This window comes from Bos indicus x Bos taurus, chromosome 20 (assembly GCF_003369695.1).
Source record: "Bos indicus x Bos taurus breed Angus x Brahman F1 hybrid chromosome 20, Bos_hybrid_MaternalHap_v2.0, whole genome shotgun sequence".
NCBI classification, from domain to species: Eukaryota; Metazoa; Chordata; class Mammalia; order Artiodactyla; family Bovidae; genus Bos; species Bos indicus x Bos taurus.
Window position 1 is genome coordinate 41,009,580 of NC_040095.1, and position 27,679 is coordinate 41,037,258.

The window sequence follows — 27,679 nt, forward strand, 5'->3', positions numbered from 1 at the left end:
CATTTAGAACTTTTTTTTTAAGGCAGTTGAGGGGGTGGCTGGTACTTAGCAGCAATCCCACTTAGGAGAAATGATAATATATATCCACACAGAAACTTTTACCAATCAGGCTTCTCCAGAGAAAAGAACTAATAAGATATACAGTGATATGTATAACAGATTACTATAGGAAGTGTCTCATTCTGTCATGCAGGCTGAGAAGCCCCTTGATATGCAAGTTGGAGAACCAGGAAAACAGGTGATGAAATTCAGCCCAAGAGCAAAGGCCTAAGAATCAGAACCAAAAGTGTTAAGTCCCTGTTGGAGCCAAAAGGCTCAAGAACCAGGAACTTCAAGTCCAAGGTTAGGAGAAGATGGATGTCTCAGCTCAGGCAGAAAGTGAATTCGCCCAGCCTCTGCCTTTTTCTTCTATTCAGGGTTTCTGCATATTGGATGGTGGCCACTCACATTGGTGAGGCCATCTTCCGATTCAGATGCTAATCTCTTCCAGAGATACCCCTCACAGACACACCCAGAAAAAAAAATGTTTAACCAGTTATCTTAGCATCTCTTAGCTCAGTCAAGTTGACACATGTGAACAAATATTCATAGTAGCATTATTCTTAATAGCCAGATAGTGCAAACAACTCAAACATGCATCAACTTATGAATGATAAACAAGATGTGGAATATCCAAACAATGGAATATTGTGTTCAGTCACCCAGTTGTGTCTGACTCTTTGCGACCCCACGGACTGCAGCACACCAGGCCTCTCTGTCCCTCACCATCTCCCGAAGTTTGCCTAAGTTCATGTCCATTGCATTGGTGATGCCATCTGGCCATCTCATCCTCTGACACCTTCTTCTCCTTCTGCCCTCAATCTTTCCCTGCATCGGGGACTTTTCCAATGAGTCAGCTTTGGCATTAGATGACCAAAATACTGGAGTTTCAGCTTCAGCATCAGTCCTTTCAATGAGTATTCAGGGTTGATTTCCTTGAAGATTAACTGGTTTGATCTCCTTGCTCTCGGGAGTCTACTCCAGGACCACAATTTGAAGGCATCAATTCTTCAGCGCTCTACCTTCTTTATAGTCCAGCTCTCACAATCATATGTGACCACTGAGAAGACCATAGCCTTGACTATACAGACCTCGTCGGCAGAGTAATGTCTCTGCTTTTCAACACACTGTCCAGGAATATTATTCACTCATAAAAAGGAAAGAAGTACTGATGCCTGCTACAACATACATGAAACTTAAAAACATAAGACTAAATGAAAGAAGCCAGATAAAAAAAGGCACATATTGTATAATTCCTTTTATATTAAATGTCCAGTACAGACAAATCCACAAAGACAGAAAGTAGATTTGTGGTTTCTAGGGACTGAGAGGAGGAGTATGGAAAGTGACTACTAATGGATACAGGATTTATTACTGGTGTGATGAAAATGTTCTGAAATCAGATAGTGTTGAGAGTTGCACAATTTTGTAAATGTGCTAAAAACTACTGAACTGAATATTTTAAAATCATGGATCTTATGGTACTTGAATTAAATATCATATGTCAAAAAATTTTTAAAAATCGTATAATAGGGTGACAGAAATCAGAGAGTGTCTATGCCTAGAGATTCTTTAATATCTATTCTGTCTTGGTGGCAACCAAAAGGATAGCACTGAGCACTTCCTGTGTGCCAAGCAATGTTCCAAGGATTTTACAGGACTTAATTCATATAATAACCACAACAATTATATAAACTAGATATCATTAGTTCCCGGAGAAACTGAGATCCAGAGAGGTTATACAACTTGCCCTAGATCTACACAACTAGTAAGTGGTGTGAGTAGGATAGGAACCCACCAAACCTGGCCCTAGAACAAACTACTATATCATAAACTCTCTTCCTGAGATAAATAACATTATCTTCTGCACTAAATTTCCTTTCACTCCAGCATGTCACTGTATTTATCAGATCAGATCAGATCAGATCAGTCGCTCAGTCATGTCCAACTCTTTGCGACCCCATGAATTGCAGCACACCAGGCCTCCCTGTCCATCACCAACTCCTGAAGTTCACTCAGACTCACGTCTATCGAGTCAGTGATGCCATCCAGCCATCTCATCCTCTGTCGTCCCCTTCTCCTCCTGCCCCCAATCCCTCCCAGCATCAGACTCTTTTCCAATGAGTCAACTCTTCGCATGAGGTGGCCAAAGTACTGGAGTTTCAGCTTTAGCATCATTCCTTCCAAAGAAATCCCAGGGCTCATCTCCTTCAGAATGGACTGGTTGGATCTCCTTGCAGGCCAAGGGACTCTCAAGAGTCTTCTCCAACACCACAGTTCAAAAGCATCAATTCTTTGGCGCTCAGGCTTCTTCACAGTCCAACTCTCACATCCATACATGACCACAGGAAAAACCATAGCCTTGACTAGACGAACCTTTGTTGGCAAAGTAATGTCTCTGCTTTTGAATATGCTATCTAGGTTGGTCATAACTTTCCTTCCAAGGAGTAAGCGTCTTTTAATTTCATGGCTGCAGTCACCATCTGCAGTGATTTTGGAGCCCAGAAAAATAAAGTCTGACACTGTTTCCACTGTTTCCCCATCTATTTCCCATGAAGCGATGTACCGGATGCCATGATCTTCGTTTTCTGAATGTTGAGCTTTAAGCCAACTTTTTCACTCTCCACTTTCACTTTCATCAAGAGGCTTTTGAGTTCCTCTTCACTTTCTGCCATAAGGGTGGTGTTATCTGCATATCTGAGATTATTGATATTTCTCCTGGCAAAGGATACATTTAATCTCTGTGGATTACCCTATTATCTGATTCTGGATTACAGTTCTCAGTTTGTTCCTTAACTATTTCAAAAGTCCTGACATATCCATCCGTTTATCCACCATCCACCATCCATTGGCCAAAACTCAAGAAAAAATTTTAACTGGCTTCTAAAGAATATCTTTTCACTTAACATATCTTCTAGACGACAGTTATTCCTCCAAAGGAGGTGAGGAGAGCAGAGGGGAAGGGAGGGCAGAGGAGAGAAGGCGTGGGGAAGTAAGATTTTAGATGGGCCTGCTTCCTGGTCTTTCACCATCACACTGTCTAGGTACCTCCCATTTTATGCCATGCGTGGCTTGGTCTCCCTCACCACTTGACACAAAAATACATTCCCATCCTTTGGCTCATTTTTTACTGTAATAAGAGAGGGTGGTGGTTGGAATAATAGCCAACACTCACAAAGTGCTTGCAGTGGCCAGGCATCTAGGACACCGTGAAACTCTACCAACAACCCCCTGCTGTAGGTAGTACTTTCATTATCTCTATTTACAGAGGAGAAAAACGAGGCACAAAGAGGTTGTGGCTAAGGTGAGTTACGGCAGTGACAGAGCTGAGATCTGAAGCCAGATGGGCCCAGCATCAGAGTCTTATTCATTATGCCATACTCCTCTTGGTATCCCTGTCAGTGTGGTCAGTTGTGTCCAACTCTCTGCGACCCCATGGACTGTAGCCTGCCAGGCTCCTCTGTCCATGGAATTTTCCAGGCAAGAATACTGGGTTGCCATTTCCTCCTCCAGGGGATCTTCCAGACCCAGGGATTGAACCCGTACCTCTTGCATCTCCTGCATTGGCAGGCAAATTCTTTACCACTGCGCCACCTGGGAAGCCCTGTCTTGTTATAGAGTTATTTGTATATTATCTTTTCTGGCTGACATGTTTGTATTGTAAGAAACCCTTTTAGGATACCAGTTCTTGACTGAAAGGTATGAGGAAAGGCAATTAGATATATTTCGGGAGAGTTTAGGGGCAGTCCTCCTAGCTCCACCTTGTCTGCCAATTGACATTTCCTTCTTTGACCTCAGATGCTATTTAAGGATTCTCATGATGACCCTGAGGTGCTACAGGTTCCTGAACTGCCTTCTGAATCATCCAAGGAAGATTAAGCTCTGCACAGCTGGTTCATTCACTAAATAAGTTCTACCACCAGGCACCCAGTATTGGCACCCCACCTTCAACAAACTGCAGTCTGATGGGAAGAAATACCTATTAATCACATAATTCTGTGACAAGGGCAACTAAGTGCTGAAAGCATAATAAGGGTCTGACCCAGCCAGGGGATCATGGAAGACTGAGGAGGGGTTGGCTGAGTGGACACCTTGAAGCATGAGGATTAACTGGGTGAAGCGAGATGGGGAGAACATTCTAGGCAAGAACATGATAGTCCTGGGGTGGGACTGCTGCTGCTACTGCTGCTAAGTCACTTCAGCCGTGTCCGACTCTGTGTGACCCCACAGACGGCAGCCCACTAGGCTCCCCTGTCCCTGGGATTCTCCAGGCAAGAACACTGGAGTGGGTTGCCATTTCCTTCTTCAATGCAGGAAAGTGAAAAGTGAAAGTGAAAGTCGCTCAGTTGTATCCGACTCTTAGCAGACCCCATGGACTGCAGCCCACCAGGCTCCTCCATCCATGGGATTTTCCAGGCAAGAGTACTGGAGTGGGGTGGGACAGAGCATGGTAAATAGCAGGCTAAGGAAGCTGGAATGGAGAGAATCAGGAGTAAAATGGGGCAGGGCCCTACAGTCCTTCCAATCCACCCCTCCACCCATGTCCTCTGCCTGCCTTTTGTCTGTGGAAAACTTTAGTCAAAAAATAAGTTTAATCAGATAAGTGAGACATACTAAAACAAAGTAAGACAGTCAAAGGAGATTAAATAATAATAATGTAGTCATTAAGCATAGCCAAGAAACTAACTTTTTCTCAAGGGCTAGAGATAATATTCTCAGGCATATCCTGTGAGCTGTCTTATAGATACCAAAACACCAGGTGGAGAAGTTAACTACATGATGACCAGACTGTCCCCAGGACAAGAGCTTCCACAATACCAAGAACTAGCCACAAAGAAATGGGAACAAATGGACCCTGGAACTGAAGATTAACTGTATACCTAAAACAACCAAGATGATGCTGGTCAGACCACTGATGAACAATTTGAAGAGGACTGTCAGAGAAGACTGTGCTGTTTCTGCATGTAGCACCCTCCGCCCCCAAAATGTGTCTACAAAAGTTCTCACCCCCTGCTCATCAGGGTTGGGGGAGTCAGCCTTTGGACATATGCCCTTGCTCCCCACACCACCCCCCAGTTGCCAGCATCTGAAATAAAGCAAACTTTCCTTTCCACCAAGCTGACCTGTTTATTGGCTTTTGAGTAACAAGCAGCCAGACCCACACACTATTTTGGTTAACAGAAAGAAGATGCTGAAGAGGTGGCAAGGTCAGACCACACAGGGCTTGTAAGCCATGTGGAACTTTTGATTTATCCTAAGAGGGAGGTGAAGCACAGAGGGCTTTGATCACATTTGCATTTTGAACCCATCAGTCCGTCTGAAGTGTGAAGGACTGTTGTTTTATAGAAATGCTACTTCATTGAAACCCCACCAGAATCCTGTGAGGGTTATTGTTGTTCTAGTCATATAGGTTCAGAAAGGCTAAACAATGTGCTCGGGTCATTCCACTACTAAATGCCCCGGAAAAGGACCTGAGTCTTCTTGATTCCCAGCTGCTTCCAAAACTCCTTCCTTAAATAAACCCAAGTCAGGGACAAGTCGAGGCCTTTCCTGGTGCCACACCTACCCTGATCTTTAGGAATAGTTACTAAAGAGAAAAGGCATGCCCCCCTCTTTCCAGTTACCTGCCTGCTCATTGGGGTGTGCCCACAGTCCTCTTCTATCCTCAAATGCCTGCCAAGCAACCAAGGACAAAACTGGCCAAAAAAGAACCTTCTTGGTCACGTGATTAACACCTGTCTTTTCTCCGCCAGTTTTATTCAAGTAGCCTAGCAACTAATAGTGCAAATTTATCAAAGCAGTTACAGTCAGCACCTTGAAGGCTTGATTGCTCCCTGAAGTTCAAGGCAAATTACTTTTAAAACGCAATATCCCCAGTGAAGGAGATTCCCCCACCCCACCCCCACCCCCCAGCAACACACTTGGAGCACAAATAACTTTTGCCTGGGGAAACATCTGCATTCTCAGAAACAATGACATTGACTTATCTCACATATACTACATTTCTGTTTTTTGAAAAGAGTAAGAGGATAATGCAGACAGGATTTCAGAACCTGTGCCTTTGTAGGAGGTATGGGGGTCGGGGGGAGAAGGATCGGCACAAATAAGAACTGAGGTATTATCTCTGCTCTGGCAGGAGACGGCTTCCCAGGTGCCTAGTGGTAAAGAATCTGATTGCCAATGCAGGAGACCCAAGAGACGCAGGTACGATCCCTTAGGTCGGGAAGATTCCCCAGCGGTAACCCACTCCAGTAACCTTGCTTGGAAAATCCTGTGGATAGAGGGGCCACAGTCCAGAGTCGGGACGGGACTGAACAGACACCAAGCAGAGGGTCTGGGGGATGGGCGTGAACACCGTGAAGAAGAGGTGAAGTGCAGCACCTAGGCACTGACGGAAGGCAGGAAACGAGATAAGGTGGGAGAAATAGAAACAATCCGACGAGGGATTGCAAGAGCAAAGAGAATGGTTGAAAAAAACAGTGAGAAAGCAGAGGGAACAAAGACACGCCTGCACGGGGGGAAGAGTACCCTCCTGTCCTGACCCTGACAGATTAGGCTCTCTTAGCAGACCGTTATGATCCCGACTCCCTGTCACTCGACTCCAGCCAGACTAACTTCCTTGCTGCTCTTGAACACTCCTGCCTTAGGGCTCTCCATTTGCAGTTCTTCCCGCAACCATCTACACCAGGTTTATCTCTTCACTTCCTGGAGCTCTACTCGACGGCGTCCCTAACCACACCCTCGCTCTCTCCCTCGCTCTCTAACTCCTACCCTGCTTTATTCTTTAAGCTGCAATCAACCAGCCGACAGACTATTTGGCTATTGTCTGAATTTCACCACCACCCCCCTCCCCGTTTCCCAGAAGGTAAATTCCGTATGAACGGGGACTTTGTTTTGCTCACTGCTCTATCTCCGGTACCCAGAACGGGACCTGACGCTTTGTGGAGGCTTCATACACGTCCTCGGAATCAAGGGAGTGGGCGCGAGTGGAGAAAGGCGACCGGAAGAGATTAATTCGGAAGGGGTAGCCAACGCAATAGCACACCTGCCATTCTTTTTCTCTTTCTCCCCTCCCCGTCTCTCCCTCTCCACTTCAAAGGCTAAGGACAAGAAGCGGGAATGAGAGAAATACAGAGAAAAAGAATCCAGATTAGTCCAGTTCAAATCCTGATGAAAAGTGCAAGGGTTGGAGAAGGGCTGAAAGGGAGAAAAACAGATGGACACGCAACAGTAAAAAGAAGTGAAAAGTAAGAAGAAAAGACTGGTAGACGTCACTCTCTCTGACTCCTCCTCTCGACTGGCCCGAGGCGATTCGCCCGGTCACCACCGCGGAGGAAGCCAGACCCGCCTCTCTCGGAGGAAGCCCCTGGCCCGCCTCGGCTGAGGCCCGGCACGCGCCCGCCCGAGCCGCGAAGGCGGCGGGACTACAGCTCCCAGGGTGCCGCGCGCGGGCGCGCCTGCGCAGTGCAGCGGGAGGCGGCGGTCTGTTCTCCGCTGAGGAGGAGTGGGGCTGAGGAGGGAGGCAGCGGGTGAGAGTTCAGAGTTCAGCAGCAGCAGCCCGAGCCCATGATTCCCATATGCCCTGTAGTTTCTTTCACCTATGGTGAGTATAATGTGCCCCTCAGGGGTCCCCGCCCGGCCTCTTCCCCGGCCCGGGGCGGCGGGGAGGCGCGGGGGTTGGGGCAGGCTCCGGGGAGGAGGCGGCGGCCGCCGCCACCCGGGCGTGCGAGTGAGTGAGGGAGTGCGAGGCGGGAGGGGGAGGCGGCGCGGCCGCGGCCCGGCGAGGGCGGCTTCTCACGGCGCCTCTCTCTCTCTCTCCCCTTCCCTCCCTCGGCGTCTCTGCCCCTCGGCGCCTCTTCTCCCGCCATGGGACCCGACTCTCCTTGCCCGCCGCAGTGCCCAGCCGGCTGGGGGAAGATGCCAAAATGGCGACCGGCAACTACTTTGGATTCACCCACAGCGGGGCGGCGGCGGCGGCGGCTGCGGCCCAGTATAGGTAACGGCTCCCCGCTCTTTTCCTCCTCTCCCCCTGCCCGCCCCTCCGCCGGGATCCCGCCGACGCGACACCCCCGCGCCCGCCCCCACTCCCCACCCCTCGGAGTCCCGGCCCGTGGCAGGCCAGGCCCGCGGCCTCTCCCGGCCCGGGGCGGGAGCGAGGGGACGGCGAGGCTGGGGGCCGCGGAGGGCCGCCCGGGCCTTCGGCGGCCCCGCAGCTAAAATGGCCTCCCGCGGCTTCGGAGCCGCGCCGCCGCCCCCGCCCGGCGGGCTGAGGGAGGGAGCGGAGGCCGAGGCCCCTGCGGTCCCCCCGCCCCGCGGGCCGGTCCCCACCTCCGCTCCCCCTCCCACTTGGGGATGGAGAGAGTGGGCGAGGGCTTCTCTGAGGGAGTGGGGGTCGCCCCGGCCCGCGCGCTGCCTCTGCTCGCCGGGTGTTCGGGTCCCCGAGCCCAGATAACGTGTCGTTTTCTCGGCGCCTCCTGCGTCCCGTGATCTCACCTGGCCCTCCACCCGAGCCCCGCAAAACCAACTGCGGGTGTCATCGCATTCATTAGGTTGATGTAGTTTTCCCCGTGAGGAGAGAGGTAAACACACCAACCACCTGTGAATTGTGTAGCTGGTAGACTGGAAAAGATGCGCGAAGTTTCTAGTGCTGACAAATGAGTCCACTGCCTTGTTGGAGCTATTGCGATTAGGCTCCAGGTGGGCCGGTAATTCCCCTGGGCGGATCTTTCTCCTCCGGAGAAATGAAAAGGGCTAGTGAGGTACAGAGTTAGTGAAATGCCCCATATGAAATCTCTACCTTAAGGGAAGCTCTAATTTCTGAAATGTCAGTGGTTCATTATGTATCTTCTCAAAAGAAAGAAAAAAACTAGATTTTGTTACTTTTGAGTCACTCTGAGAGGCTCTAGATTCAGACTATAAGCATACAGGGCTCCTAAGTGACCAACTTTTTATATATAGAAAGATTATATTAGATATCTGTGTAGTAGGCAATTTAAAACCTAGATAGTTTTCTCACGTCATTCACTTCAGAAGGTGGGTGCTCTAATGGAAAGGACATCACTGGGAACTGGAAGACCTGAGTTCCAGTCTATTTTGCTCCTGATTTTATGACAGTGGGAGTATCTCTTAATTGAGCTGTCATTTTCCTCATCTGTAAAATAAAGTGTCTTTTGTGGTTAAAACTTGTAATTCTGAAACACAATTGCCGTATTTCATGGAATAATAAGATGCTGTGCCTTGCAAGCACTTCTCTGGTGGCTAGGCGGTAAAGAATCCGCCTGCCAATACCGGAGATTCGGTTCGACCCCTGGGTAGGGAAGATCCCCTGGAGAAGGAAATGGCAACCCACTCCAGTATTCTTGCTGGGAAATGCCATGGAGAGAGGAGCCTGGCGGGCTACAGTCCATGGGGTTGTAAATGAGGCAGACAGGAGTAGCAACTAAACACCACCATATATTGTAAAGGAAAGGGTGTCATTATTTTATGTATCACTTAAAAAAAAACCCACTGCTGATTAAAATCACTCAATGTTTAAGACACCATTGATTTTTAAGAGATGTATAAATATTTTATTGATGAAATTGATATTTTACTAGTTGTTGAATGCCTTGAACGCATGTGGCGTCTTTTACAAGTCCTTTTACCTTGAAGCTTACTTGCAGAAAAAGGATTGAGATGACAGATTATTGGAGCAAAAACGTTAAAAAAAAAAAAAAAAAAGTCTTTGCTTAAAAGTTGTGATCGTTAAACACTGGCGAAGTTTCAGCTACTTTAAACAGCTGATAATACCGTGAAGAGAGAAAAATCAAGCCATTTTTCTTTCTCTGGGAAATAAGAGATAACTAATGAGCATCTGTGTCCTAAATCTACTGGTACCAAGTACTATGTGTTCTAGACAAGACTATTTAACCACTTAAATTTTAATTAACACTATTTTTCTGTTATACTGTTTCCAGAGTGATGATAGATTTGTTGGATTATTTATTAACTGTTTACTGAAAACGTAGTGAGTTCTTTGTGGCAGTTTGAAGTTTTTTTTCTAATGTAAACCTATAGATAGAAATGAGGGGAGGAAATGCCAATTTAAAGGTACTTAATCACTTTTTGATGAAAATATTTGCATATATGTATTTTATCCCATTATAGGAAGCTATTACAGAATTTCTATAGTTTTTTTTGTTGTTTTTTACTTTGAGTCTTAATAGTTTTAGTAAACTGTTATGTCAATCCAAAATATTAAACTGATTGTTATATATTTATGTGTGTCTAATACTGAAGACCCGGGTTCCACCCCTGGGTCAGAAAGATCTCCTGGAGAAGGAAATGGCAATCCACTCCATTATTCTTGCCTGGAGAATACCATGGACTGAGGAGCCTGGTAGGCTACAGTCTATGGGGTTGCAAAGAGTCTGACACGCCTGAGCGACTAACACTTTAATGAGAAAAGACTAGTCTTTTGACGTTACTTATTTATGCATATATTGGCAAAACTAATTTTTTTTTTTTTTGGTTCCTGTTCTTTTTTTTTTTTTTTTTAAACTTACAGTATTGTATTGGTTTTGCCATATATCAACATGAATCTGCCACAGGTATACACATGTTCCCCATCCTGAACCCTCCTCCCTCCTGTCTCCCCGTACAGGTATACACGTGATCCCCATCCTGAACCCTCCTCCCTCCTCTCTCCCCATACCATCCCAGGTCTGGGTCTTCCCAGTGCACCAGCCCCAAGCATCCAGTATCGTGTATCGAACCTGGATTTTTAAGATACTTTATCCTTGTACATAACAGAGTACATGGAATTGTTTGTTTTTAATGGAAAGAAATCAGATTCAATAATGCTAACACTTGTTCAAGGAGGATCAACAAATAATAGTAAAAGCGTATGCAAAAAATGCAGTGATGATGTTCATCTTTCTTCCTGTCTAGAAATCATTAAAATACAACTTTCAGACATGGAAGACCACAGATTACTTTTCAAAAATATACTTTTTTTTTTTTTTTAATTTAAAGGATGTAAACTCAAGGAAATCTTAAACATTTACCTGTTGGATTACATGAATAATTGGCTTCACCTGTCGTAGAGTACAGATAACTGAAAGTAACTATTTCTTAAGTCTAGGTTTAATTGTGGTTCTTAGTTTTCTTGGTTACAGCTATGTAAGGTATTTGATTAAATTTATTTTAAGTTTAAGCTTTCTTTTTGCTTGTTAGTATTTGAGATTTATAATGGTATACTAAATAGCAAGGTTCTTTAAGAGATGTTATAAGAATATAAGTCCTGCTACTAATAATTTTTAGATAAACCAAGTTTTTCTTTTGTATAATGCATATTAGATATTTTGTGATAAGCATTTACTCAGTCTTTATGCTACATGTTCCATCAGCTACTGAATTATTTTTCCTCCTGCTTTCTGTATTTCTTTTTTTTTTTTCTTTTTGTATTTCTTCTAACGCTACTAAATAAACCTATTGTGCCATTTGGCCACTATTGTAAATGTAATCTTTTCGTTTTCTTACCATTCATGTGCTTTTTTCCCCCTTGGAAATTACAAAATCAAAAAAATTATTAATTATTGTGTTTATATGTATATGTTTCTGGTAGAATGTTTATTTGGGGTGTGCAGGACAAAGCAGATTTCAGGCATGGTGAAAAAAATTGGAATGGCTTCATGGCAGAAAGAGAACTTGGTTGGATAGGTACCTACTTCAGTGCAGTACTTGTTTTTGTTTGAGAAGATATACTTTAAAACTTTTAGACATAATTTTATAATAAATTAGGGAGAAAACAATTTTAACAGTTGTAAGGACTTACCGTAGCAAAGAATGTGAGGAAGATAATTCTCAGTGGAAAAAATTTGCTAAAAATTAATGTTTTATAGGATCAAATCAGTTTTTTCCTCTCTTACTGGGAGTTATACAGAAGTTCTCATAGAAGTTCTTCAGTTTTTTAAGGAATTTTGTGGCATAAACAAATACACTATAATACAAACTAACGTAATCTCATTATAGTTTACTATTAATAGGACATAATCTTTTCTTTGAGAGTTTTAAACAGCCAGTTTCTCTTATTCCTTAGAAAAGCCATGGATGTTTCAGTTCTTGTCACCTTTCTATCTACTCAAGATACTTGTCTGTTTCCTGCATAACCTGAATCTTTAGCTTGTGCTTAAACTTTCTTTGTGTATAATTCTTACCTGAATGTTATTCTACCTTCAATAAAGTTAGCTATTTAAAATAATCATTTGGCAACATTTTTTACCCTTTTAATATCTAGAATTTATTGAGTTCAAAAACTTGAGTAATGATTGTATAACGATCCAAGATAATTGCCCCCATATCTTAGAATAATAATATTCTTAAATAATAAATGTTTAGGTGGATTTTGACTGTTGTCTGGATATTAGCTTAAATATCTGCTAGTCATCTCATCTAGTGATTCTTGAGATGTCTTTAGGACATCTGTTCCTAAAGGATGAGTATCTCTTCACATCACTAAGGTAACTTAAATAGACTGATTAGCCAGTGAATTTTCTTTTTTTTTCTTCTCTTTTTTCCTTTTTATTGGAATGTAGAGTTAAGAATATTGTATCTTGGAGGAAAGAATAAAAGTAACACCAGTAAGGTCACTAACTGAGACTGTGAAAAAACCAGATGAACAGGTTTTTGAAACCAATGTTAGTGATGGAAATTTACTGGCTCTACCGAAAAATTTTACTGCAGCTGCTAATTATATTAACTCTTCCATTGTTGAATTAGAGATCTTAGGGTTCATATTGCATGAATGAATTTGAAATAATGAACATTTTCTTTCCAAAAGGATTAGTGCTATTACAGGGATGTGTCCTGTATGTGTTATTAATAGCCTTAAGGGCAGTGTGAGCCAAAATAGCACTCTATAGAATGCTTAAAGTGTATTCTTGACTGTGCTTTTGCTTTTGTAACCTGCTTCACAGTATACTATAAAGAAAAGGGAATCAGCTAGTCACACTTTGGATTTGAATCTCTTGTCTCTTTAGGCACTTGTCCAAGTCCCTTAATTTTTCTACGACTTGGTTTCTTCAGCTGACTTGCCTTGAGGTGAAGATTAAATATAAAACTTCCTGGCCTAGTGCCTGATTTTCAATAGGTACTTTACCCATGCTAGTTTTCAGCAGAGATTTGCATAATAATATTAAAAGGGTTCTAAAAGCTATCCTTAGTTGATATCTATCCTACATTTGATATATGGAGTTTCATCATCTCAATGTAGAAGAAAATGGCAACCCACTCCAGTGTTCTTGCCTGGAGAATCCCCTGGAGAATCCCAGGGACGGAGGAGCCTAGTAGGCTGCTGTCTGTGGGGTCATACAGAATCAGACACGACTGAAGCAACTCAGCAGCAGCAGGAGCAGCATCTCAATGTTAAAAGTAGATACTTGAGTATCAGTTGGCAGCCTCAGTTTCAGTGTCAGTTTAATAGAGACCTCCAAATTTTTAATTACTTGCAAGTAACATGATTATAATTAACAGACAAATATAAGAAATAATAAGAATTCAGATTTCCTGAATCTAAGATCAGGGAAATATTGGTAACAGTCATGTTTCATCAATGTCAGATTAGGTAATTATATTTCAAATAAGTTTTTTGTACATAGCCATAAAATCTATTAAGTAGATCTAAAACTAATGAGATAATGCAGAACATTTTAAGGAAAAAATAAAATAGGCTATAAAGAACATAAAAGAAGACATACATGAAGATGGGCTGTGTTCATGGAGTGAAAAAAAATCAATACTATCAAGTTAATCAGTTTTCTTCTGAGTAGTCCATATATTTAATGTAACTCCAATAAAAACCCGCAGACTTTTTGGGTTAACTTGATAAAGAAATTCTTAGGTTGACAGTGAAGAGAGTATTTGTCCAAAAGTAGTCAAGACAGTCTTGTCATGATATCATGCATATTAGCAGATGTTATTAAACAGGAAAATGTGGTATTGGTAGAGGGACAGACAGATCGTTGGCTTATAGTAGAGATCCCAGAAATAGATGTGTGCTTACAGGCAGTGGATTAGAATATATGGCTGTTAAAGTAGAGATACTTGTCAAAAAAAGCAAATCAACCAAATTGTTATTCAGAAATAAATAATCAGGATAATCAGAAAACAGTCCTTCAGCTTGTAAATGTAGTAACGGACAAAGTATGTTAGAATTACTAGAAAGAGATGAAAGGTGGGGAGTGTGCCTACGGTACTTATCCATACGTTGTCCTTGGCATCACTCTATCGTAATTGGGGTCGTCGTTCTAAGAACAACATTGCTTAGTGTTTTCTGAAAGCTGTGTACAGTGCAGCTCTTAATTCACCCTTACACAGGGCAAATTATTGAAATAAAGAACATTTGACTTTTTGTTTTTTTAATATTAGTCTCCTCATGTAATAAGTACATTAAAATGCATTTGTAGGGAGTAACTTGCAGTACGCATAGTCCCTGCTCTCAAGGAGTTTACTCTGCTGGAAAATGAGAGTAGGGGCAGGTATACCTACAGGTAACTCTGCCATGGTAACGATCGTACTGATTTTTAATAAAATGCTTAAATGGGGAATTGAAGTATTTCAACTATGGGGTTTGAGGTAGTCTTCACGGTATTCTGAAAATCGAGGCAGGGTAATTTTAGACAAAATGTGTTGGCCAAGGCAAGAAGGAATTAAATTCTTTTTTGGTTTGTGTAGGTTTTTTTGGACACACCATGTGGCATGTAGGGACTTAGTTCCCCAGGGATTGAACATGTGCCCTCAGCAATGAAAACACAGAGTCCTAACCACTGGACTGCCAGAAAATTCTTGAATTAAATTCTTAATATGGTTGGTAGTTGGTTGGTTCTGAAGTCCTGGCTCCCTCTACTAGTTTCCATGTGACATTGGGCAAACAGTCCTTTGGTACTTGAGTTTCTTCATCTATAAATTAGATATAATACTAATAATTATAGGATTGGAATTTTTTGAAAAATTCTACCTTGAAGTGTGATATATATGAAAAGAACACATATAATAAGAGTATAGCTTGATGAAATGTCAGAAGCTGGGCACCACTGTATAATCAGCACCCAGACCAAGAAACAACATTATCAGCATCCCAGGAGGCCTCTACATTCTCCATTATGGTTTGAGAATTCAAAGAGATAACATTTGTAAGGTGCTCAGAATATTTAGTAGGCATTTGGAAATGGAGCTCAGAATTGGGATACGGGTCGTAGAGTAAATGTGAATATTAGCCATATATGGTGGTGAATCCACCATTGTAGCTGTGAGTATGGATGAACCAGAGGAACTACTTGTCATGCATCAAACATTTAAACATTTAGTAAACTTTTTTTGAATGAGTGGGGGGAAAAAAGAGAGTCAGGATTACAAACTTGGGGAACTTCGGTGTTGAAAGTAGAGCCAGAGAAAGAAGAAACAAATAACTGGGCCAGGGTGGTGGTGAACAGAGAGCTAGGAGAATGTAGTGTTCATAAAAACCTAAAGAAGATAAAGTAGTCAGCAATATTAAGGCTTTAGAGAGGCCAAGTAAAGAATTGACAGTTATCAAAAGCATTGCTTTAATTTTCATGGGCAGCCATTATAGAAAAACTAGAATCTGACTTTTTTTGGAGCTACAGAAAGACAAGCATAAAATTTTGCATAAAATAGGTTTTGTAGTTTAACTTAGTACTCAAATAATTTTTTAAAAAAAATTTGTTGAAGTATGGTTGATTTACAATGCTGTATTTCTGCTGTACTGCAAAGTGGCTCAGTTATACTCATACAAACATACTTTTTTATGGTCTTTTCCATTATAGTTTATCCCAGGATATTGAATATAGGTCCCTGTGCTATACAGTAGGACTTTGTTGTTTATCCACAAATAAATTCTTGAGGGTCCAAGAGGTTAAATGGGCTTAAAATATTGGGAGGCACTGTGTTTAAAGATAAAAGAAGTGAAAATAAAATTTTGAATTAATTTTTTATTTCTTGAAAAAGATAATGTATAATTGCATTATACTGGTATAGTAGTCTGCATTAAATGGGCAGAGAACTTGAAATTTGAAGAATAATACTTTTTGATAGAAAAAACAATGAGCCTTTTAAAAATACATACGTGTGTGAAGTCGCTCAGTCGTGTCTGACTCTTTGCGACCCCATGGACTGTAGCCTCCCAGGCTCCTCCGTCCATGGGATTTTCCAGGCAAGAGTCCTGGAGTAGGTTGCCATTTCCTTCTCCAGAGGATCTTCCCCACCCAGGGATCAAACCTGGGTCTCCCGCATTGTAGGCATTTACCCTCTGAGCCACCAGGGAAGTAGGGCAAAGAGTGATACGGTTTATGAAGATGATTTTATTGCTACTCTCACTACCCCAGTTCTACCCATCACAAACCATTTTTTACTATAAGCAGACATAGTTACTATAAATTTAATCAAAATACTCTTATGCTTAAAATCCTTCATTTGCTAACCCTTACTTTCAGAATATCTGGTTATCCTAGCTTCACATTTAGAGGATTTGGGGGTCTTATTGTATAGACTTACAGTTCATTATTCAGATGATACCCAAAAAATTCTGAAAACAATACTAGTTAAAAAAAAAAGAAAAACTGACATGAAGAGTAGGGTGTTGCTCATTGTTCAGTTGCTCAGTTGTGTCGGATTCTTTGCCACCCCATGGACTGCAGCACGCCAGGCCTCCCTGACCACCATCTCCTGGAGCTTGCTCAGACTGATGTCCACTGAGTCTGTGATGCCATCCAACCATCTTGTCCTCTGTCATCCCCCTCTCCTCCTGCCTTCAGTCTTTCCCAGCATCAGGGTCTTTTCTAATGAGCGGCTCTTCGCATCAGGTGGCGAAAGTATTGGAGCTTCTGTATCAGTCCTTCTAATGAATATTCAAGATTGATTTCCTTTAGAATTGACTGGTTTGATCTCCTTGCAGTCCAAGGGACTCTGAATTCAGAGTCTTCTACAACACCACAGTTCAAAAGCACCAATTCTTCGGCACTCAGCCTTCTTTATTGTCCAACTCTTTACATCCATACATGACAACTGGAAAAACCATAGCTTTGACTAGATGGACTTTTGTTGGCAAAGTAAATGTCTCTGCTTTTTAATTTGCTGTCTATGTTGGTCATAGCTTTTCTTGCAAGGAGCAAGTGTCTTTTAATTTCATGGCTGCAGTCACCATCTGCAGTGATTTTGGAGCCCAAGAAAATAAAGTCTGTCACTGTTTCCATTGTTTCTCCATCTATTTTCCATTAAGTGATGGAACCGGATGCCATGAACTTAGGTTTTTGAATATTGAGTTTTAAGCCAGCTTTTCCACTCTCCTCTTTCACCTTCATCCAGCATTGCATGACTTTCTTTTAGATGTCTTCCAAAGAAAACTGTTCGCTTATTTTCAAAATGGAATAAAATTTATTTTATCTCAATTACCATATGGATCCACTAGATCTTTTTTTATAAGTTTAAGATTTAGAGTATGGAATCTTAGTGATCTTGTTTTCCTGTTTCTTGAAACATTTTGCTATTTCGTGATCCTAAAAAAAAGAGGAAAAAGATTATTCCCTCTTTACTCATCACTCATTTCCAGCTATGCTAAAAAAAAAAGTAATGCAATAGCAAAATGGTTTTGGAAGCACCTCGAAGGATGGTACGGTAGTGAAATAAGTGGAAGATATTGCATTGCCCAACATTTTGCATCTTTCAAGATGGTATGAAAGAAGAGAGAGACACTACCTTTAATTGTTGGCTTTTAGTTTTCCTTCAACACAATTGAGGAGTCAGAATTAGTCATTCTCTGTTCATGCTGTCAAAAGATAAGAAAGTTAACACAAGAAAATATTTGACAGTTTTTACATAAATAAGATGAATGCAAGAACAAAAGGACACTACTCAAGACAAATGATAATGGTGAAATTGATTGCATGAGCAAAATCTCAGCATAAGGGTCTTTAGATACCATATCCTCGATCAGGAATCCCCATCCCCCAGGCCACAGACCCTTAGGAATCAGCCACACAGGAGGTGAGTGGCAGGCCAGTGAGGGAAGCTTCTGTCTGTGTTTAACAGAGGCTCCCATCACTCCCTTTAAACCTGAGCCCCACCTGCTGTCAGACCTGCAGAAGTATTAGATTCTCATAGGAGCTGCAAAGCTCCTCCTGTGAGAATAATGCCTGATGATCTGAGGAGGGGCTGAGGTGATGCTAGTGCCGGTGAGCCACTGCAAATACACATTATTATTAGTGGAGAGATTTGACTACACAGGGACCACAATCAGTTGCTGGACTGCACAGAGACCACAATCAATTGCGTGCAGACTCCTGTCAGAACCCTGTCAGTGAATGACAATTGTATGTGTACATGCTAAGTCACTTCAGTTGTGTCCGACTCTTTGTGACCCTGTGGACTGTAGCCTGCCAGGATCCTCTGTCCATGGGATTCCACAGGCAAGAATACTAGAGTGGGTTGTGTTTCCTCCTCCAGGGGATCTTCCCAACCCAGAAATCAAACCTGCATCTCTTCCATCTCCTGCATTGGCAGGCAAGTTCTTTACCACTAGTGCCACCTGGGAAGCCCAGGTGGCAATTGTATAATTAATTCATTATATATTACAATGTAATAATAATAGAAATAAAGTGCACAATAAGTGTAATGCACTTGAATCATCCCAAAACCATTCCCTCCCCCCATTTGTGGAAAAATTGTCTTACATGAAACTGGTCCCTGGTGCCAAAAAGGTTGGGGACCACTGTCTGAGATGAGTTTCTTCACACTGAAGAATCAGTAAACGAACAATATTTCTAAGGATAAAGAAAAGAAAGTATTCTCATCTAATTAAGAAGAAGGACTCATTATGTAATATTCTGTGACAATATTAGGAACATCCCATTTTGCTAGAAGTATATGTGGCAGAAATCTTTCTTGTTTTGTGATGTTTGTGAACTAAAATTTACTCGGTATGGTGCATTAGTGAACAAATCTTCAAGGCAGATATGTATACAAAGGTAGTTGGAAGGAAATAGATGGTGTAGAAATTAAAAGATTTATTAGATAATTCCAGAACAAAAAATTGATAATGTTTTGCAGTTATGAATCAAATATGATCATCATCATCTCTCTCTCTCTCCAGAAAAATATGAGCCATAAAACATATCAAAACTTTTTAAAGCATTGTATGTTGACGATTCAAATGTAGAAAGAACCAGAAGTAATGAAGAGTTGGAACTCATTAGACAAACACTTAAAATGTGGAACTAGCATTTACAGATGGACATGTTTCACGTTCATGCATTAAAGTTGATGAGCAGTTATGTTTAGAAAATATGGTCCATTTTATCTATATGTGGATAAGAATTTTAATTCGTATTGAAAGTTTTCTAATAGTTTTCCATTATCCCTTATTCTTATGTAAATGGTCAAATAACCTCAAAAATACTGAAAAGGAGAGAATGAGATTCAGTGGATCCAAATGACATTTCTCCTGGTGGTAGCTCAGCTGGTAAAGAGTCCACTTGTAATGCAAGAGAGACCCTGGTTGATTCCTCGGTCAGGAAGATCATTGGAGAAAGGATAGGCTACCCACTTCAGTATTCTTGGGCTTCCTTGGTGGCTCAGATGGTAAAGAATCCACCTGCAATATGGGAGACCTAGGTTTGATCCCTCAGTTGGAAAGATCCCCTGGAGGAGGGCATGGCAACCCACTCCTGTGTTCTTGTCTGAAGAATCCCCAAGGGTAGAGGAACCTGCAGTCTGTAGTTGATGGGGTTCCTAAGAGTCAGACATGACTGAGCGACTAAACACAGAACACTACAATATTGAGAGTTAAAAGATCTCAAGAAAACTGTTAACAGTTCATATGCTATTTAACCATCCCTCTCGTACCTTGTAGTCTACAAATCTGATGAGTTGGTAGAAATGGTAGGATTGGTTATTTTATTTGTTCTAGTTTTTAAGAAGAAAATAGAGCCTGAATTTATTCAGTATTTAGTTCAGTCGCTCAGTCATGTCTGACTCTTGGTGACCCCATGGACTGCAGCACATCAGGCTTCCCTGTCTGTCACCAACTCCCGGAGCTTACTCTAACTCATGTCCATAGAATTGGTGATGCCATCCAACCATCTCATCCTCTGTTGTCCCCTTCTCCTCCTGCCTTTGATCTTTCCCAGCATCAGGGTCTTTTCCAAGGAGTCAGTTCTTCACATCAGGTAGCCAAAGTATTGGAGTTTCAGCTTCAGCATCAGTCCTTCCAATGAATATTCAGGACTGATTTCCTTTAGGATGAACCGGCTGGATCTCCTTGCAGTCCAAGGGACTCTCAAGAGACTTCTTGAACACCACAGTTCAGATGCATCAATTCTTTAGTGCTCAGCTTTCTTTATAGTCCAACTCTCACATCCATACATGACTCCTGGAAAAACCATAGCTTTAATTAGACTGACCTTTGTTGGCAAAGTAATGCCTCTGCTTTTGAATATGCTGTCTAGGTTGGTCATAACTTTCCTTCCAAGGAGTAAGCATCTTTTAATTTCATGGCTGCTGTCACCATCTGCAATGATTTTTGGAGCCCAGAAAAATAAAGTCTGACACTGTTTCCACTGTTTCCCCATCTATTTGCCATGAAGGGATGGGACCAGATGCCATGATCTTAGTTTCCTAAATGTTGAGTTTTAAGCCAAGTTTTTCACTCTCCTCTTTCACTCTCATCAAGAGGCTCTGTAGTTCTTTGCTTTCTGCCATAAGGGTGGTGTCATCTCTCCCAGCAATCTTGATTCCAGCTTGTGCTTCATCCAGCCCAATATTTCTCATGATGTACTCTGCATATAAGTTAAGTAAGCAGGGTGACAATATACAGCCATGACTTACTCCTTTCCCTATTTGGAACCAGTTTGTTGTTCCATGTCCAGTTCTAACTGTTTCTTGACCTGCATACAGATTTCTTAGGAAACAGATCAGGTGGTCTGGTATTCCCATGTTTTTAAGAATTTTCCACAGTTTGTTGTAATCCACACAGTCAAAGGCTTTAGCGTAGTCAATAAACCAGAAGTAGATGTTTTTCTGGAACTCTCTTCCTTTTTAAGTGATTTAGCGGATATTTGCAATTTGATCTCTGGTTCCTCTGCCTTCTCTAAATCCAGCTTGAACATCTGGAAGTTCACGGTTCACGTACTGTTGAAGCCTGGCTTGGAGAATTTTGAGCATTACCTTTCTAGCATGTGAGATGAGTGCAGTTGTATGGTAGTTTGAACATTCTTTGCCATTGCCTTTCTTTGGGATTGGAATGAAAACTGACCTTTTCCAGTCCTATGGCCACTGTTGAGTTTTCCAAATTTGCTGACATATTGAGTGCAGCACTTTCACAGCATCATCTTTTAGGATTTGAAATAGCTCAACTGGAATTCCATCACCTCCACTAGCTTTGTTCGTAGTGTAGCTTCCTAAGGCCCACTTGACTGCGAACTCCAGGATGTCTGGCTCTAGGTGAGTGATCACGCCATCGTGGTTACCTGGGTTATGAAGATTTTTTTTTAATATAGTTTTTCTGTGTATTCTTGCCACAGAATATATTCTATCTTCTTCTTAATATCTTCTACTTCTGTTAGGTCTGTAACATTTCTGTCCTTTATTGTGCCTATCTTTGCATGAAATTTCCCTTGGTATCTCCAGTTTTCTTGAAGAGATCTCTAGTCTTTCCCATTCTAGTGTTTTCCTCTATTTCTTTGCATTGATCACCAAGGAAGGCTTTCTTATGTCCCCTTGCTATTCTTTGGAACTCTGCATTCAAAGGGATATATTGTTCCTTTTCTCCTTTGCCTTTAGCTTCTCTTCTTTCCTTAGCTATTTGTAAGGCTTCCTCAGACAACAGTTTTGCCTTTTTGCATTTCTTTTTCTTGCGGATGGTCTTGATTCCTGCCTCCTTTACAATATCCTGAACCTCTGTGCATAGTTCTTCAGGCACTCTGCCTATCAGATCTAATCCCTTCAATCTATTTGTCCCTTCCACTGTATAATCGTAAGGGATTTAATTTAGGTCAAACCTGAATGGTCTAGTAGGGAACTACTTCCTTCAATTTAAGTCTGAATTTGGCAACAAGGAGTTCATGATCTGAGCCACAGTCATCTGCTCTTGTTTTTGCTGACTGTATAGAGCTTCTCCATCTTTGGCTGCAAAGAATATAATCAGTCTGATTTCTGTATTGACCATCTGGTGATGTCCATGTGTAGTCTTCTCTTGTGTTGGAGGGTGTTTGCTGTGACCGGTGCATTCTCTTGGCAACGCTGTTAGCCTTTGACCTGCTTTGTTTTGTACTCCAAGGCCAAATTTGCCTGTTACTCCAGGTATCTCTTGACTTCCTACTTTTGCATTTCAGTCCCCTATAATGAAAAGGACATTTTTTGGGTGTGTGTTCTAGAAGGTCTTGTAGGTCTTCATAGAACCATTCAACTTCAGTTTCTTCAGCATTACTGGTCACGGCATAGACTTGGATTACTGTGATACTGAATGGTTTGCCTTAGGAACGAACAGAGATCATTCTGTCATTTTTGAGATTGCAGCCAAGTACTGCATTTCAGACTCTTTTGTTGACTCTGATGGCTACTCCATTTCTTCTAAGGGATTCTTGCCCACAGTGGTAGATAAAATGATCATCTGAGTTAAATTCACCCATTCCAGTCCATTTTAGTTCGCTGATTCCTAAGATGTCGATGTTTGCTCTTGCCATCTCCTGTTTGACCACTTAAAATTTGCCTTGATTCGTCAACCTAACATTCCATCTTCATATTCAGTATTGCTCTTTACAGCATTAGTCACTGACTTCCATCACCAGTCACATCCACAACTGGGATATTTAATCATCCTTCTCCCTTGTAGTCTACAAATCTAATGAGTTGGTAGAAATTGTAGGATTCATTATTTTTTTGGTTCTTGTTTTTAAGAAGAAAATAGAGCCTGAATTTTAAGTTTCTTCCAAAATTCTGCAGTGATGCAGTTATTGTTTTAATAGCATTGTAAAGGTAATAGAGCATGACATAGCAAGTTTAAGGAATTCCTAAAGGTAGTATGTCTTTTTTCATCATTCTCAACATTATAAAATATTAAATATAAAGAAGATAAATTTGACAGTTTTGTAGACATAGAAAATCCTATAATTTGACCTAGAAGAGTCCAACAGTGCTGAACATTAAATTTGGGCTAATGGAAAGGTTGTGTTTTGTGTGCCAAGAGAAGGGGAAAAATGTTTTATCAGTTACTTTACTGTGTTATCCAAAGTTGAAACAGATACACTCAACAGTAGTTTCCAGAGGGGAAAAAAAGCACATTTAATAATATAAGTGACAGAAGCTACCTACATTTTCTTGAGATTATTTTTCTCCTCATTGCCTTTCAAGGTCAGAAATTAAACATTCCGCATCTGTCCTATGGTGGTTCCTCTAGAAATTTCACATTTTTAATTTAAAGTTAATTAATTTCCTGGTGGCTCAGATGGTAAAGCGTCTGCCTACAGTGCAGGAGACCCGGGTTCAATCCCTGGGTTGGGAAGATCTCCTGGAGAAGGGAATGGCAACCCACTCCAGTATTCTTGCCCCCCGCCACCTGCAAAAAAACGTGGGGGCTCAAAGAAATATTACTGGAGAAGGCAATGGCACCCCACTCCAGTACTCTTGCCTAGAGAATCCCATGGATGGAGGAGCCTGGTAGGCTGCAGTCCATGGGGTCGCTAAGAGTCAGACACGACTAAGCGACTTCACCTCACTTCAAAGTTAATCCTTACCTTTACCTGTTTAGGAAGGTACCTTAACAGTACCTCCTAAACAGAACAAGGACTTAAAATGCTTTAACTTTGATCAATTGCCTCCTCATTTTGTGCTTCTGTTGTTTTTAGATTTTCTAAACCCTGTGACAATTTTTGGACAAAATTGTCTTATATAGCCAGTGACTATTTAAATTTGCCTTCAAATTTACTTTTTTTTTTTTTTAACTTAACGTTCATTCATCCTGAGATCATTTTCTTTCTTCCTGAAGTATATCTTTGAGAATGTCCTTTAATATGGGTTTACTAAGAACAGATTTTTTTGTTTTGTTTTATTAATCTCAAAATATCTTCATTTCTCCCTTCTCATTCTTGAGAAGGCATCACTTAATCTCTAGGGAATTTTTTTCCCCTCAGATTAATTGTGCTTTTCGCTCTTTGGTGTTTACAGTTTCACTCAGATGGATTTTGGTGAGAATTCCTTATTTAATCTTACTTTGGAGTAGTTGGGACTCCTGGATATGAGGATTGTTATATCAAACATTCTATTTAGATGTTTCCTCTCTCCCATTCTTTTTCTTCATTTGTAACTCCAATGAGTTGCAAGTTAACATTTTTTATTCTTTGCTCCTGGTCTTTTAACCTCTTTAATATCTTTCATCTCTTTGTGTGCATTCTGGGTAAGTTTTATAGATTTATTTTTTTTTTTTTGCCAGCTATGTCTAATCAGTTATGTGATGCCTTTCTAAGATTCTAATTTTTATGCACTGTATTTCATTTCTGGAAATTGTTTCCATTCATCTGGTTGTTTTTGATTGACCTCTTGGTCTTGGTTTTGACTATCTCTTTAGTGTGCTTATTTTCTGTTTTGTATCCAATAATTCTAATAATTATAGTTTTCTCAGTTTTTTAATTATTTTGCAAGCTCTTGCTCATAGTATCTTATTTCCTTATGGGTTTCATTTTTGATTGAGATCTCTTTCTTGCAGGACTGTAGCATTAGAGAGAAATCTGGATCCTGTGGCACCTGGAAGCATTGTCAGCACAGAGATAAACTAACTACTTGGTTTGGTGTTTTCCCTGGTCAGATAATGTGAATTCGAGAGCCCAAGCTAAGGAGAGTGCTCACTTGTTAAGAATTATCAAAGAGCCTTCTCTCCTTTACCTAGGGCCAAGGCTCAGACAAGAACGTTTCCCATACAGTTCTCCCTTAAAGGGGGAAGTGGGCTTTTTCCTAATTTACTTTCTGTTAGTTTCTTGTGGGGTGCCAAAGTTCTGAGCCTTTACTTCCCAATGCCTTTGATGTCTCTGTTAACACAGAAATTGGTATGTATAGCAGTTAACCAAGAGGAGATTTGGAGCCCTAGATAAGACTATTATAGGTTTAAGCAACAGACCTCTGGCCACTCATGCACTCTTTGTTTTAACAGACAACAAATACTGTTTCTCTGTCATAAGATAGAAGGAAGCATTTTGCTTAAAGAGGTTATAAGTAAAGAGCAGGAAAATGAATGATGAATACCATCACAGATCTTAAGTTAATGTTCTGTATCATAAAATGGTGATTCTCAAACTTTCTGGTTCTGGGACCCTTCTAAAGTATTTATAAAATTGTTTTAAAATAATAGTAAAGCCACTACATGTTAACCAAGAATATCTTTATGAAAAGTAACTAACTATTCCAACCACAAAAAAAGTAGTGAGATGAGAAGCATTGTTTTTCATTTTTACAAATCTTTTTAATATCTGCTTGGATAGATAAGATGGTTGGTTCACTAAGATGGTTGGATTCTCATATCTGCTTTTGCATTTAGTGTGTTGCAGTAAGTTGTTTGGATTAAAATATATGAAGGCAATTTGTAATTGAAAAAAGAGAACCGACCTTGTGGACCTTCTGTACTAATCTTAGGGACCCTTAGCTGTCCTTGGATCACATTTTGAGAACAGCTCAGTTTTGAGAACTGAGATATAGGAATGTTTTCCCTGTTACTAGATTCCATTTATGTGGACAAGCCATATGTACACATAACTTACTGTGATTTCAGTAGTGACTGTAAATTTAGTAGTGTAATATAAAGCCAGGTCATATTAATGGAATTTGAAAGATGGGCCCAGAGTCGGGTATAGATTCAGGTTGAGGCCAGAAATGTAGATGTAGAGTTGTATTGGAATAACTAGAAGGGAGTATTTAAATTTAGGGCTGGTTTGTTAGTCATTAAAGTTGCCTGTCTGAGAATTCTGTTATAATATCTTATGCTTCCCTTTTCCCAGAATAATGCATTAACTAATTAAACATAGATAGAAGAACTTAATGATAACAAGTCCCTTATTTTCCTTCTCCCTTCCTCCTAATTCCACTTCCCAGGGACCCTCATCTTTAATATATCTTGGTTTTATTTCTAACCTCCTTATCACTAAATAGTATGCTGCATTTTTATATCTTAATTTATCAACTATACATTATTTTGACTTCTTAAAATCATGGTTAGGAGTTCATATATACTCTCTCATGCTTCTCATGTTTCTCCTCCCAAATTCAGTGATATGGCTGTCTCTCTTCAACAGTACTGTCAGTTCTGTTGTAGTTCCATCACAAGCTGATAGTATCTTGGTACTATTAGGAATCTTTAAATTCTTCTGCTTCACTTTCCTTCTTTTTCCACTCCATCCATCTACTCAGCTGTAGTTTTCCTTGTGATAGCATTTACATTGTGTTCTGTAATAGTTTATCTTCCGTGATTCAGGTTTATTCTAAAACTTGAAAGCAAAAACCATTTCATTTTTCTGACTGTAAATAGTATATACTGTGGTACCAAGTACTGATCTATGATTAGAATTCCTAGTGTATTCCATTTTATAACCCTGTATCACTTAATAATCTTTCTAGGTTCAAGTTCAAATGGGTTTTCCTTTTTTGACACTCTGCTAGTTGCTCAGCTATGATCATTTTTCTTGACCAGTTTCATATTTCCTGAAGTCCTTCATTATCCTGTTTTTCACCCAAGTCTTCTTGGTGCCTTGATTATATCATGAGATTTCCCCAGGCTCCTGATCTGCTGTCTATTGTCCAGTCGTCTGTTTTCCTGAACATCTTTCTCCTGGAGGCTTCTGCCCTTCCTTTGTTTGCAGTCTCATCTGGGCCTTTGTATTGGCTTTTATCACTCTCGTGGTTTGAATCCACTGTTTGTGGAATTCCATGGTATTTTTCTTGTTTTATTTTTTGCTGAAGTACATTTTCATGTAGCTTCCTAAGAAAAGGCATATAGGAGGTAAACTTCAGACCTTAAATGTCAGAATCTATATTCTGTGTTAATAGTTTAGCTGGGTGCAGAACTCCACATTGATAACCATTTTCCCTTGAATTTTCAAGACATTACCATATTGTCTTCCAGCCACTAGTGTTAAAAATAAGTCTGATTTTCATTTAGTTGTGTGTAGGTAACCTATTTTGTTTGTGTCTGGAGAGTTAAAGGATTTTTCTCTTTGTCTTGAGGTGTTATGAAATGCTAAATGTCAGTGTTGTCCTTTCTTTCTGTTCTGCACTCTGTAGACCTCTGAATTTGAAAATACATTCCTCCCTTCAAGGGTGGGAAATTTTATTTCTTAATTTCTTCCATCTGCTTTTTTTCTTTTCTCTAGAAATTCCTTCTTGTTAGAATTTTAGACCTGCTATATTTATCCTTTCTCTTTAATCATTTTCTTTACCTTGTTCATGTCCTTCATTTTTATCTTCTAACAAGTGTAAAGTTCTTATTTTGTAGATACAAATTGGAGATTTTGAAAATTCTTACCTGTTGCTTTGAGTTATCCATTTCCCATGGAATCATTCTTGTTTCTTTTTCAGTTTGTAGTAATATCTGGTCATTTTGGCTGGCTGTTTA

At 40.8% G+C, this 27,679-nt stretch overlaps 1 protein-coding gene across 4 annotated transcripts in view; it reads left to right on the top strand.

Moving 5' to 3' along the window:
- The first annotated feature begins 7,501 nt into the window (after positions 1 to 7,501).
- Positions 7,502 to 27,679, top strand: part of ZFR (zinc finger RNA binding protein) — an 83,734-nt gene continuing 63,556 nt past the window's right edge. The window contains exons 1-2 of one of the 4 annotated variants that reach the window (XM_027520577.1): positions 7,502 to 7,642; positions 7,936 to 8,035. In XM_027520577.1, the coding sequence (XP_027376378.1) occupies positions 7,606 to 7,642; positions 7,936 to 8,035 (137 nt within the window). In that variant the 5' untranslated portion in view covers positions 7,502 to 7,605. The remainder of the gene's footprint in view (positions 7,643 to 7,935; positions 8,036 to 27,679) is intronic. The other 3 variants (XR_003507251.1, XR_003507250.1, XM_027520576.1) reach the window with 3 other exon arrangements.